Source organism: Xiphophorus couchianus, chromosome 23 (genome assembly GCF_001444195.1).
Source record: "Xiphophorus couchianus chromosome 23, X_couchianus-1.0, whole genome shotgun sequence".
Taxonomy (NCBI): Eukaryota; Metazoa; Chordata; class Actinopteri; order Cyprinodontiformes; family Poeciliidae; genus Xiphophorus; species Xiphophorus couchianus.
The window spans coordinates 8,455,303-8,470,037 of NC_040250.1; the positions used below are offsets into that span (position 1 = coordinate 8,455,303).

Sequence of the window (14,735 nt, forward strand, 5' to 3'; positions counted from 1 at the left end):
ATATATTTTATATATAAACACAATATATATTGTATATATATGGTATAATATATTTATAATACATTGTTGTTTTGAGACCATTTTCAAGTAATATTTTGATAATGGCATAATAATGCAAATTTGTTCTCTTTAATTTTGTAAAGAACGCCTCACACTGGAACGGAAAGATATTTTAAATATTTAGAATAAAATACAACAACCAAAAACAATAAGAAAAATGGACATAAAATCCACTTTAAATGGATTATAAAGTTTCTGCAAACAAAATTTCCCTTAAAAAAATATACATTTTATTAATCAGACTGGAAATATACATCATTTTTTAAATATGCATACCTGGATTTCCCTTTCTGTGGAACAATAAAATATATTTCTATTTATTTTTAATCAAATATTCTGTTCTTAACATAAAGATTTGTTTTTGTTAACTTAAATCCTTTTTCATGAGATAATAATAATGATAATTCTCTCTCTCAAAGACTGATAAACTTTAATTTTGTAAAGAATACCCAACACTAAAACTGGAAGACATTTTACAAAATACAACCAAACGATTAAAAATAGGAAAATAAAAACACAGTTTGTAAAAATTCTCCTCCTCATTGTGTTGGATTATCAAACTACTGAGGTAGTTTAACTCATGTCAAAGTTGCATCTAAAATTATTGACTTAACTTGTTGCAACCATGAAGGCCCACATCATTACACTGCCACTACCAGGAGTTTCTGTCAGAATAATAAATTCATGCAGATTTTTCTGGATCCTCAGGCGAGTCTGAGGAGTTTCTCTCTTGTTGAAGAAAACATTCTCCCAACATTTATCACTAAAGAAATGTTTCTTCTTTGATCTCCTCAGATAAACCGACACGTTGCAGATAGTTTTAGGGACAAAACCTCCCCAGATTCACCCTGATAACCTCTTTTCCAAGCGCTGACAATCATTTTCTCTTTGTTCTTAGCATCTGAGCAAGTTGAGCTCCAAGGATCGTTTCACCAAAACTGCATATTTAGTTTAACTAGCACCACTTTTTTTTTTATTACAGCTCTTCTTGCATTTTATTAGTTTAGTATTTTTTATTGCATCTCCCATAGAAATGTGAAACCTAACAAACAGGTTTCTTAGGGTGAATTCACTCCAGCTCTGCTCAGTCCAATTTAATCGAACTCTAGAAAGTTTGGTTCGTTTGAGGTGTGGATGCTAATCGAACTGATTTGGACTTTTAAAAAAAAGTAAACTCTAAAAGCCGACTTCGAGTTTTAGTTGAAGTGAACTCTGGTTCGGTTTGAACAACAAGCAGACCGGAGACGGTTCTAAAAGCAGGAAGTGGACTACAGCACACGGCATTCTGGGTAAATACAACCAAAACAAACACACAAGTCTAGCGCTAGTAGTTTGTTTTGCTGAAGACAAAAGAAAAATCCTTCAACTGTTAACGGGTGATGCTGATCTATTTCTGGTTAAACTTTGTGCTCGTGTCTTCTTTATAAGTTTTTGTGTCATTTCCTTCAGTATTTCTTGGTGCAGCGCCTCCACAGGTGAGGAGGGGAACAGGTTTTTCAAACGTGAACGTAACAAATTTAGCCATTTTTAACCCCAGTTGAACAAAGTCTACCGCACTATCAGGTGTTAAACATTCTTAGTTTGACTTATAAAATGGATTTCAAAGTGTTTAAATATTAATTTCTGCCTGGGTCTTTATTTTCAAAATCAGTTTTAAATCTTTTGTTTATGAAACTTGTTTCTGTTTTGTGTTCAGGTCATTCCTTTACTTTAGCACGTTTTAGATTTTACCATTTTAGTCCATTTTGTTCAGAGCTACGCAGCAATGTCATGAGTCATTTCAGTTATTTCCCAAGATCATGAACCCTGTAAGACTCGGAGCAGTTCACGAGTCAGTCAGCATCATCAATTCATCCAATCCCAAATGGCGAAACATTTCTGCATAACAAGATGATAAAACATGTTATAATTTAAAAAATATTTAACCTCAGCCAGAAATTTCACACCAGAGGTAGAAAGGAAGACATTAGTTTCTGTGATTGAAGCTTTGAAAATTGCTTTCCTCTCTGGACCCGAGTGTTTTGATTTCCAAGGAATGACAGCTGATGTCTAAAGTTCAAAGTCTGAATTTGGAAGAGAAAAAACAACAAACCTTTACAAACAGACTGTCTGTCTTCTTTAAAATTATGTCTCAACTTAATTATGAATTGTGCAACATGCGTGTAATGATGTCTCTTACCTTTCAGGGGAAAATAACTTTGTTTTTTAATTAACATGAGGAACCCGAATCATGCATGAAATTACTAAAAAACGTGTTTATAGAGAGAAAGTCTTGCTGCAGGCTGCAGGAAAATGGATTGGCGTCGATAAAGTCACCATGAAAGGCCTCTGATTCTTGACATTTAATGACATAAAGCGGCTGCTGCGTTTGTTTAAAGCTTCGAAATATTCCAACAACAACATCAGACTTTCTTTGTTTCATGGCCGACGGCTCGACTTCGATCTGGATTCAGTCTGGCTGATGAAACGGTCTCCTGTAGAGACGGACGTTTGATTTGTTTTCCATTTTAATCAAAGCTGCTGCATCTGATGGATGCTAAACCCCTGGAAGCGGATCCGGAAGTGTTTGGACAAACAACAACACTGCTAGCCTGCCACTGTTCATTTACTCACCCAAACAGAAACGCAAACAAACATCCGTGCACTTCATTAGCATCTGACGGCTTTATTTAGAAGAGGATGATAAACAGGAAACACAATTATTGTGAATGCTGCTTTTTTAAAATGCGTTTATCCACAGCTGACGGGCCACCTGTTGATGACTTGTGCATGAATGTCAGAAAATGCAGATATACCTTTTCCATCGTCTCAGGAATGTCTGGCTGTTATTAAAAACTCAGGAATGAGGAAAAGTCGTCAGCAGTGACTGCATCCAACACGAACAGTGTTCCTCCATCAAACGCTTCCTGTAAACAGCCGAGTGTTTCCTGTGTTGAGACGTATGTGGCTGTATTGCTGCCCTCTGACTGCCAGGTATCTCCCCACATCCCTGAGCGTGAAAAAAACCCCACAATCCCCCACTGTCTGACGAACACAATCCACCGACACACACAGGAAACGCCATCTGCTGGGTTTTCATTACAGGCTCTGCTTCGAGCTACTTAAAGCTAATGGGGTGCTAATGTTTAAGCCCTTAATGCCAACTTTACCAAGACTCAGCCGCCGTTATCCGATGTTCGTATTACATTTTAACAGCTAATCAGTCCACAGCTATAAAATAACACTGGGAACACCTGGACCAAATCCTGGATACTGGCTTTAATTTGACTTCATATATCTTGACTGCTTTGCAATTAATTTATTTCCTTTTTCACGTTTCTGTCGTGTTACAATCACAACCTAAAGACGTCCTGTTGGGTTGTTTAAGTGATCAGCTGCCACAAAACTGGTGCAGAAAAATTATCTTTACCTAAGATCCATTGCAATTCTCTTAAATGGGACTTATTATGCAAATTTCCCACTTCGCCCAGTTTTAGAGATACATTTGAGTCTCTTCTGCTTCTAAAAACAACGCAAACACTTTAAAACAAACACCTGGCCAGTTTTTTGGCAGCAAATTAATGTTTTCTGGTGTCTGAAAAATGAGCCATTTCAAAAAACCTTCTGAATGTAATGCAACCCCAGTCTGTTGCCTAGCAACCCCAGTGGAGCTCCAGGACATTTGGTGAGCTGGTTTCAATGCTGTATGCGCTGTACAATAGCTGCTGGAAATAATTTCGCATCAATTTTTCGACATTTTCACATGCGAGTTGGGGGGATGTGGCAACTAGTTTGGATTTAAAGTGACGGCTCATTCTGAAAGGAGTTCATGGTGATCTACAAAAACTGCAACTACAGGATTTGTTTGCATTTTTCTCATTCAGGGAGCGCACAGCTAATAGTCAAATTATCTCATCTGAGCTGGCCAAGCCCCCAACTCAACGTTCACACTCACATACGAAAATGGCTCCAAACAGATGCGCAATTATACAACCGTACATCTTCAAAAAGCAGAAGTAGGGCCTCCAGCGCAACCAACAATAATGCAGTAAGTGGTGTCTGGATGGTAAGACACCAACAAAGCACTTGTCTTTTCCAGCAGCCATTGAGCAGCTCACCCAGCTGTAAAACCAGCTGACCAAACATGCTGGACTTCAGCTGGGGTTGATAGGTAACAGCACAGTGCCAATCAGTTGTGGCTTACCAATCAGCAGGTTTTTGAAACGGCTCGTTTTCCAGACACTAAAAAACCTTAACTTGTCAGAAAACACCTGGGTGTTTTTACTAAGTGCTTGGTTTGCTTTTAGAAGGAGCAGAAACCCAAATGGAAGTATAAAAACTTACAAAACGTGAATTTTACAAAATAAAAAAAGAGATCTCCTTTAAAATTTGGTTGCTAAGCTTCAGTTGAGAGAAGAAAAAAAAGCTGAACTGAGCTAACTTTTTTTTTTACATCACTCTATTGTTCTGTGTCATAATATACAACTTTAAGTTTTTGATTATTTAATGAAGAAATGTGAAGAGGTTCAGGGGGAGTGAATACTTGTAACATTAACTGTTAATTTGAAACAACTGTGCAGGCTCATCGCTTTGAGATCATCTCTGAATGTTGCATGAAAATGAATTTTAAATTAACTACTCCTGACTACCAAATGAGTCTGTAATGGAACTGTAGCTCCCTGTATTGCTCATTATGTGCCGTTGGAAATAATTACTCCGCGTTTCTGTGAGCGATCAGCGAGCACCTCTGAGAAAATGCGGGGAACGGACGAGTTATCTCGGCGCTAAAAAAAGGTCAGGCTTGGATAAGCGGGTCTTTTAGTCACCCGGGAGGTGTGACGGGTTGCTTCACAAGAAGTGAAAGCTTCAAGTGCTGCGTGTAAAAATGGAAGGTGGTGTCGTTGTTGGACCTCAAGTGGGTGGCTGAGGCGCTGGCCTCTGCGACCCGGAGGTCCTGTGAAGACAATAGCGGAGCTGTGTGAAGCGGGATCTGCAGAGTCGAGGGTCAGAGGGCCGCTGCGCCGGAGCGACCGCTTAGCGACAACACATGAAAAGAGGCTGAGTGGAGGAGGACCAACACGGGGGGCGGGTTGCTTTTTAGGGCTCCATCCATCATGTGTCACTGCTGTCCTTTGGGGACGCGGATCTTTGGACTCACAGTAAACTGACCCCTATGTAAACAGTTCATCACTTAGACATAAATAATTTTATATCAATCAGTCGCTGAAGTGTCTTATTTATTTTCATTCTTTGCCGGGTTTTTAACTTTGTGGTTTGGAGTCTGATTGAGTGATTTTGGACAAAAATCTTTCATCTTCAGGGTGAAGAATAGAAAGATATGGAAGAGGATTAGGGCCGCTGAAAAAACACAAAGAATTCAGACTCAGAAATTCTGTCAGAATTCAGACTTTTTCTCAGAATTCAGACTTTTTCTCAGAATTCAGACTTTTCTGGGGAATTTTGATGTTTTTCTTAGAATTCTGACTTTAATCACAGAATTGTGACATTTTCTCAGAATTTTCCTGTTTTTAGAATTTTGAAATTTTTCTCATAATTCTGACTTTTTCTCAGAATTTTAAAATTTTTCCTCATAATTCTGTTTTTTTTCTCAGAATTTTGACATTTTTTTCATAATTCTGACTTTTTCTCCTGAATTTTTGCTATTCTCACTATAATCTCAGATTTCTAATTCTATGTCAATCTATGTCAAAATTCAAATAAACAACCAAACATTCTTATGTGCATGTCAATTATGTTGTCAGCAGATCAATAACCAATTAACTGTTTCTTAATTGTTATAGGATTTATAAACTTGCATTTATCTACACTGACAGCTTCGCTGAAATTTATTTATAGATTTTAGTTTTATGACTAGATTTGACTGATGGTGCTTGAACAATTTAAACAATTCTGAGAAAATAGTCAAAATTCTGAGAAAAAATAGTTAAAATTCTTGTTTTTTGTTTCATCGGTCCTAATCCTCTTCCGTAGAATGATGTCACAGTGTGGAGTTTTGTTCCTTTTGCATATTCTGCATGCTTATGGTAAACAATACAAAATTTATAGTCCTTCTTGAAAAATGGGAGAAACTTTGCCTTCTTTGGCCAAAGGCGATAAGGAAAGTTGGACTTCTCACAATTCACATCAACCTTTCCTGTTTATCGTCCGATAAACAAGACATAAGAAACAAGCAGGCTTATTTCGCAGGGTGCGGCTTCATAGCGGCTTTTGTTCACGGAAAGAATATAATCTGTGTAGCGAAAAAAAACAAATGACTTCACGGTGCGGCTGAAACAAACACTGCGAGCCGTGGAGTCGGCACGCTCTGATCGGTTTTTTCCTGCTGTTGCTCGGAGTGTCACCAACTTCAAACAGCGCAAATGATTTAGTGGCGCACCTTGGAGAAAAGACAAAAGCTGCACTGCAAAAAAACAAAGTCTTACCAAGTATTTTTTGTCTAGTTTCTAGAGCAAATATCTTAGTTCACTTGAAATAAGACAAAACAAACTTAAAAGTAACTTTTCAGCAACATACTGAAGCTTGCTTAAAGTCAATAATTCCTTGACTGTACTAGGACTTTGATGAAAAAGTCCTAGTAATAAGTGAAATATCTGCCAGTGGTATTTTTTTTAACCAGTTTGTGTTTTTGCAGTGTGGTAACCTCATCTCACACCTCCCTCTCTTTCATCTCCCTCCCTCCCATCATGAACTGGTGTTTAGATTTCTGGATCCCGTTTGATTCAAAGACTTTTCAACTAGGGATTTATCATAAACCTGCATGCGCCAGCCCTTCCCCCCCCCCCGTTTCCTCCGCTACCGCCGCCGCGTGCTTTTGCGTGTTTGCAGGAAAGGGGTGGAGATGGTGGGTGATGGTGGGGCAGGAGGGCTTGTCCGTGACCCACAGAGTCAGTGATACATAAGCCACATGACCGAGTCGGCTCACAAGCGCGCCGGCACGCTGACAGACCTGAACCAGCTCCTCTGAACTTGATTCGATCCTCTGACAGAAGAAGAGACGCTCAGATAAAGACGTGCCTTCAGTCTTAGAGAGGGAGCTGTCACACACTGATATACAAACACACACATTCCTAGAAACTGACACACACGCACAGAAGCAAACAGTCTCTCTCTCTCTCTCCTTTACTGCTCGCTCAGCTGCTCTCTCCCCCTCCCATCCACACACACACTCTCTCTCACACACACACCACTACAGTATATCAGCGAGTGACTAGCGGAGAGCCAGAGGGGAGTGCAGAAATGAATGTGAAGATCCTGACGCTGGTGATTGTGCTCTTGGTGTCTCTGCTGTGTCCTGCCGGTGCTGGTGAGTACGCGAGAGGCCGGCCCCGTCGCTCGTCCTCTCCCTCTTTTTTTGCTTCTGCTCATATTTCTCCCTGTGTTTGTGCAGGCAGCTGTAGTTGATCAGTTACCCAGCATGGTTAGCCTTGTGTGGGCTCTAAAAAGGCAGGGATCTCAGCACCTGGTTGTGTACAGTACTGCACTGCAGTGGTTGTTCTTCACACTCAACTTGAATGTGGGTTTTGTCGTTTCGCCTCCCTGCTTCACCTGGATGCGTGTTTGCAGTACCTGGAGATGGTTTATCTGTGTGCAGAGCCAGTTTTGGCTGTTATGAAAGATAGGATTTGCATTGCACATGTTCTGCGAGGTGAATCTTGTTTATTTGCAGCTTGATTTGTTTTTACATGCCTCTGGCTGTGCAGCACCTATAGATGAATGCATGCCTCCTGTAATTGCTGAATGCATCGATGAGGATGATTAAACATAAACAATTTTCCTCTGGAGTCATCCGTCGGACCTGAAATGTCCGCTATGTGGAAGAAAAACATGAACTTAGGAGATGGGGGCTGGCTCAGGGAGGGAATGAGTTCGGCGGTTAGTTTCGATGTGCGGATGTGATGCAGGTAGCACAGAGGTGTGAAAAAACAACACTTAGGCCTGTGTAAATGTCTGGACTATATTTGGGATTGTCACCAAACCAAAAGCGCACACACAAGCTGTGTTTACGTTGAGGAGCCTTCCCAGACTGTTCAAGCTGGCATATGGAGCATTTCTTGCATGATTTGGTGATAGGTGGTGTGTAGACTTTATGCTTGGAAAATGCTGTCCACTTTGTGCGTCGATCCACAGCAATCACAGCTCCCATGCTGCACCGGCAACATGCTATTTTTGTCTGAGGACACGGGGAAATGGGAAGCAATTATCTAGCATCATAGCCAGTGTCGCTTTTCACGCCCTGCGTGTGGCTGAGCGTGCTCCACGCCTGAAAAACCCCACCGTGCCACACCGAACGACGTGAGGGGGGGAAACAAGGCGGCTGCGCCTCGGGCTTTTAATGGAAGCTCATCCCTCTCGACAGCCGAGTCCTTCTGCTTCTGCACCTTTTCTGCTCCCCTCCCGGCTGGCTCTGCTGGCAGGAGGAGAAGGGAGAGGGAGAAATGGAGTGAACGGGAGGCAGGGATGCAAGCGTGTTGCGGCGCCGATGGGTGTGGGGAGGGATGCTAGCTCGAGTGTGTCTGCGTAGCACAAGCCTCTGCTACAGTATGCGCCGTCGCTGGAAGGTGTCGGAAGAGACTCTGCATGTAGGCAGTGGGTGTGAAGCCTTTCATCTTAAAGGTGACCTATTATGCTTCCTTAGGATGGAGCTATAGGTCTATAAAAAACCTGTTCACAACATTTTTTAAACAAAATCATTCTGAGATTCACATTTTCATCTGCTCAGTTCTTCCTATTTTGAGCTCCTGTTTCAGGGCGCTTTGTCATTTATAAGCTGCTGGTGGCCACGCCCCCCAACTCAATGTTTAAATTTGCACGTGAAAATGGCTGCAAACAGATGCACAATTGTACAACCGTATATCTTTGAAAAGCAGAAGTAGAGTCTCCTGCACAACCGAGAATGCAGCAAGTGGTTTCTGAATTAGCCTGGCCTTTGCCCTCCTGTGCCGCTTCGCTTGATTCTAATCTCACGTCAAAGTTCAGTCTGGGTTTTCTCCCATTGAAGAGAACTTCTCTGCCCGGGTTGAAATTCAGCCAATCAGTGAAAAGAAAGAGAAGTTGTGAACGATGACTTTGATCTTCTGCTCTGTTCTGAATTGTAGTCTGCCAGTAGTTTAATCAAAGGCACCAGAGGAAGTGAGAGAAGCCAATCAGTCCATGTTGGCCACGTTTCCAAACACTGAATCAACATTAACTGCCATCTTGTTTGGACCGGCACCTCTCTCTTGCAGTGGAAGATGGTTGTTTACAGCGCAGGAAGTTACCAGGAAAGCTTCGTATAGTCATTAGTAGAGCGCATTACATATGTCATGGCCAAATGTTACCGATTGGGTATAAATAAAAACTTCAACAAAGTCCAGACCCTCTGGACAAAGCAGAACTAGTGGCTGGTTTTTACCAAGATATTTCTAAAGAGTAAGTCAACAACAAAATACTTTTCCAGCAGCCATTGTACAGTGTATAAAGTAGTCAAATGTGCTGGAGCTTAACTTGGGTTGCTAGGTAACGGACTGAGCATTTCTGGGGTTTCTAGGTGACGGGCAGTGCCTGCTGATTTGTGACGTTACGTGGGGCAGGTTTTTGAAACAAGCCATTTTCCAGACACCAAAAAACATGAACTTATTGCCAATAACTGGCTACGTGTTTTTCTCTAAGTGCTTGGGCTGATTTTAGAAGAAGCAGAGACTCAAATGGAAGTATAAAAATGTGCAAAATGTGAGATTTGCATAATAGGTCCCCTTAAAGGAAATTGGTTTTCACGTTTAGAGTGTTTCCTCTCCCCTCCAGACATCTGTGGCTCTAAGAAACAACAGATTGGTTAAAAAAACGGAAAGTGTGCCGGATGCAACGAACACAGAACCGGATCTCTGTGACCCGGGGTGCGGAAGTGTCCATGTGTAATTATATTTATGATGCAGATGCATATTAACAAAAACTGTAGTGCAACAGGCAATTTATTCAACAACCTAAAGCTGTTTATAATACCCATTCAGCATCCTAAATGAGATTCTGAGGCCTTCTCTGTGGAATATTAGCATCTTTTAGCAGCACACCTCGATTACCCATCCTTGAAAAGCACTCTGGCTGAAGAGTGGCCTCCAGCTTTAGACATGTGGCATCCATAATTCATCCTGAGGCCGAACACTCTTCCTCCCTCTGTGAAAGTCTCGGGGATGGCATGTAAACAGTCCCTATTCACAAAACACGTCTGCCACAGCCTCTTACAAGAAATCAAAGTTTCACTTTTCTCTGCTGTGGAAACATCCTGTCAGTCTTTACCAGGAGACTTCACGAGATAAAAAACCAGCAGCAGCTGGCTCAGACATGCATGCATGTACGCAGGTGCAGTTCAGCAGCGGAGCAGGTGATCCGCCGCCCAGATCACGATTATCAGAGGGAGAAATCGTCTGTTCGAGAAGAGGGCATCTTTATGAGAGCTGTCAGCAGAGCTATTATTCTGCATTAGACTTTGATGTATTGTCCGCGCCAGCAGGCTCTGCAGCGCCAGCATACAGGACAGGCCTGCTCTGATGCTCAGAGACGTATTAAGTAATAAAGACGTTTTGTGATGGCTTGATCAGACACAGTTTAACGTGTCAAGGGTTTTAACATTATGGTGCCATTAATACTCAATTTTCTGGATTTACAGTCCTACACTGCAAAAACACAAACTCTTACCAAGTGTTTTTGGTTTAGCTTCTAGTGCAAATATCTTAGTACACTTGAAATAAGACAAAACTAATTTACGTTACTTAAGTTTTCAGCAACATTTACAGCGCTGGAAAAACTTAAGAGCCCACTGCACTGAACCTCATAGAAAACCTCCTGGCTTTTCCACCAAATATTGAGTTATGAGTTAAAACATCAGTATTGTTGTTTCTAAATGAATATGAACTTTGATCTTTGCATTATTTGAGGTCTGAAAGCGTTGCATCTTCTTTGATATTTTCTGCAAAACAATGCTAAATTTTTGCTTTGAATTTCAGAGACATTCAGTAGTTCATAGAATAAAAGGACAATGTTCATCTTTACTCATTTACCTATAAGGAGTAAAATCAGAGAAACTAACGTCTCTTAATTTTTTCCAGAGCTGTATTCAGCTTGTTTTATGTAAAAAAAAAATTTTAATATTAATTTTAAAAAAAGTTCTAGCTCTTCTGGCTATAAAAATAAATTTTTCCAATGTTATGAGTGAAATAATCTGCCAGTGAAACTGGTACTTTCTCATGAATACTCATTAATTATTGATTGAAAGCAAGATCCTATATATTGCTGAAAAGAAAACACAAAAACAAACAGTTTAGGTCATTTAAATCTATATTTAGATTAACAACTTTATGAAACCCAACAGGTAATTTATCTGAAGCTCGAGTTTGCCTTCCACAAACAAAAAATCAAACAATGAATGATGGAAGGAACTATTTCTGCATAAAAGGACAAGAATCAGCAAAAACAGTATAAATATATCAGCATCTGCACATCAGCTAAAAGAAAAAACAAACTACTATTTATGGTCGGCATCGTCCATAGAAAGCTACTTAGTAGGTAAAAGGAGAATGTACGACTATTTTCTTGAGATTTTGTTACTATAAATACATTAAATCTTATCATCCTAATAGTCTGCATGGCACATTAGCTTCAAAATTACTGTGTCTTTTCTGTTTTCAATAAAAACATTCCCTTTATAAATGCTTTTTAGTTTTAAATTGTTGTGTTAAAACCATGAAATTGTAAAATCTTGGTATTTCTACACACAGTTTGCCTAATGGCCCATGACTAATAATATTCTTTCTGCACCAGAATCAGATGTAAGCAGGATGCTTTGACTCAAATCAGCTTTTTGTAACGTAAAGAAGATGTTTGAGGCTGTGGATGTGATTATGGACAGTGTGTTTAAAAGTGAAGCGGCTAAACTCTTCCAGATGTCCAGCGGATAAAAACTCCCTAACAGCGGGCAAGCCGTCGGGTCAAAGAGGGGAAAAGCAGAAAGGTTATTACAAGATTACAGTAAAATCAAAGCGACAGGCTTGTTTTTTTTAGACACAGGAGCTTTGAGAGGAGCAGCTGGGTTTATATTACTCACTACGCAACACACCCACAGCGTCAGATGGAGTCTGCTGCATGAAGACCCTGGATTTCCACCTCATGCTGCATCACAGCGAAACAGAGCCAATAATCTGACGATTCAAACACTAATACAGGTTCTGCATGTCAGCAGAGAACCATTTCCTTCAAATCCAGTTTTAAAACGCCACAAAGCATGAAGGATTTGAGTTCAGTGCAGCGCTGTGAAACTCATCTTCATTTAGGGCCACATCAACATCATGGATGTATCGATAAAATCCATTAACATATCGATCAATAGCTTCTTTAAATGACATATTTAACATCTTTTCACACTAATCAGTCCATCCAGAATTTCAAGATTGGTTTTGTGATTTTTTTCAATCAATCAACTTCATTTGTATCTAAAACACCAAACTAAAAGTCAGAAAAAATAAAAACATACAGTAGACAATGGAGAAACCAGAGACAAGCATTACATTTTGACGAGTGCCGTCCTCAAATTCATCAATACAATAATTTATTTTTGCAATAAAAACCAGTGATTTGTAGAACTAATGAGACATTTTGCAATAGTTGAGCTTGTTTATGACAGTAAACATGACTTTTTGTTACTTGCCACATCGATCACAGACTGTAACTTGACTTCAAGTAGCGTTGAGGCAGCAGAAGTAGGAAATACTGCCACCTGCAGGGGGGAGTTAGTTTCACTTTTATTCTGTTTTTGACCGTTTCTTGCAGAAAATTTGCAACAAACTCAAAGTGAATAAGTGTGGGGATTTGACTCTTGTAAATTTGGGCAACAAATTGGACGAACTGGTTGATATAATGCGGCAATATGCAGATTAAAACTGCTTTGATTTGATCGTAGGGATGCAAATAATCAACTCATTAACTGTCGATTTCTGGTTCATTAGATTAAATTTAGTTGCAAACGATTATCTTTGTAGTTTGGCTGCTGTCCAGTAGAGGGCACTGCTCGTCAACCTTAAGTGGAGCAGTAAATACAGAAACAAAGATGGCAGCACCATACGAGAACTGGAAAGGGAAACGGTTCAAACCATCCATTTTCTAACACCCTCGTCCCCTAGTGGAGTCAGGAGGTGCTGGTGCCTCTCCAGCTAACGTTCCGGGGTCGCCAGTCTGTCGCAGGGCAGCAAACTCCATGCAGAAAGACCCTGGGCCTGAATCGAACCCAGGACCTTCTTGCTGCACGGCAACAGTGCTACCAACTGCGCCACTGAGTCTCTGTTGGATGCAAAAGTAACTTTATGCAGTTCTGTTTTGAAATATAAACACTTGACAAACTCCTACAGTTTCAGCTTTGAGTTTTCTATTCAGGAACCTGAGAGGTTCATGTTTTGTTATAATTTATAAATGTTTATGTTTAATAATGTGAGAAAACCACAATTTTCAGTTTATTCAGTGAGTATTTAATACAGATGACACAAGGGGAAATATTTAGAATGTTTCCTCTTGTGTTGTGGATAGATGGTCAGTCCTTTTCATACTCTTAATAAATTGGCCGCTTTAGTCTATAGATAAGATCGATCAATTTTAGATCAACTCAATTAATAACTTGCATCCCTATTTGACTGACAAAATAACATTTAAGCACAATTGTTATGCTGAAGTTCCTATTTTTGCATCCTTCTAGAGTCTAGAGGGCCAAATAAGAAGCCACAGTGTGCCGGTTTTGGCCCCCAGGCCTTAGGTTCGACACGTGGTTTAGAGAATCAATTGCCACCATGAAGGTTTACGAGGTCGTATCCAAACAGCTTTTACTCCAACATTCAACACTGAGAAAGTTTATTCCTGGATGGAAACAAAAGCTAGACAGTTGCCAGTCTTCCCAGAGTCGGACATCTAAACAACGTCAAACATCTGAGGGCTGAAAGACGGAGCGACACCTCAGACTCCGCTGACCCCACTGACCCAGTTACAGTCAAAAAAAAACTAAACTAGTACGGCATGTTTGGAAAGCTTGCCAGGAGAAAGCCACTTTTTGTTGATGTTGCAGCATGATTTAGATTAGCAAAGTGGCCTTTAAGCAAACTGTGGATTTTCAGAACAAAGTCCTCTGGACAGAAACCACTGGAGCAGAGACGTTTTGTTCTCATGCATGGCATGAAAACCAAACTCACCATCTCAAACATCTTGCTTTAGCTGCCAAGCACAGGGTTGGAGCGGTAAACAGTTCGGTTTTGTCAACTACCTACAGCTTGAGTCAAATTATGGCGTTTCTGTATACACAATCAACTACTTTAAAATGAAATGTGGGCAAAAATATTTCCTCATCAATGTGAAAGACTGACATTTTAACTCACAGGAGATTAAGTTCAAGTTATGACTGATTCAGGGTGACCTGAAATTAAATTATAGTTCAGATTGTGTCAGCTGAATGCTTTCATTCTGCAGAAAAAATGGGAAATATGACAACTAAATGACTTGAGAACAAAACTAATACTGTTTGGATCTACAAAACTTTCATAGATCAGTTTATAATACACCTAAAACGATTAATCGGATTAATCCTGATTAATCGATTATTGAAATAATCATACGGACTCAAAAAAAGAAAATTTTCTGAAAAACAACATATTCAGAGCAGTAATTAA

General features: G+C 40.2%; 1 protein-coding gene across 1 annotated transcript in view; it reads left to right on the top strand.

The window, feature by feature from the left end:
* The first annotated feature begins 6,968 nt into the window (after positions 1-6,968).
* Positions 6,969-14,735, top strand: part of apln (apelin) — a 37,365-nt gene continuing 29,598 nt past the window's right edge. The window contains exon 1 of the mRNA XM_028009037.1: positions 6,969-7,363. Coding sequence (XP_027864838.1) covers positions 7,297-7,363 — 67 coding nt within the window. The 5' untranslated portion in view covers positions 6,969-7,296. The remainder of the gene's footprint in view (positions 7,364-14,735) is intronic.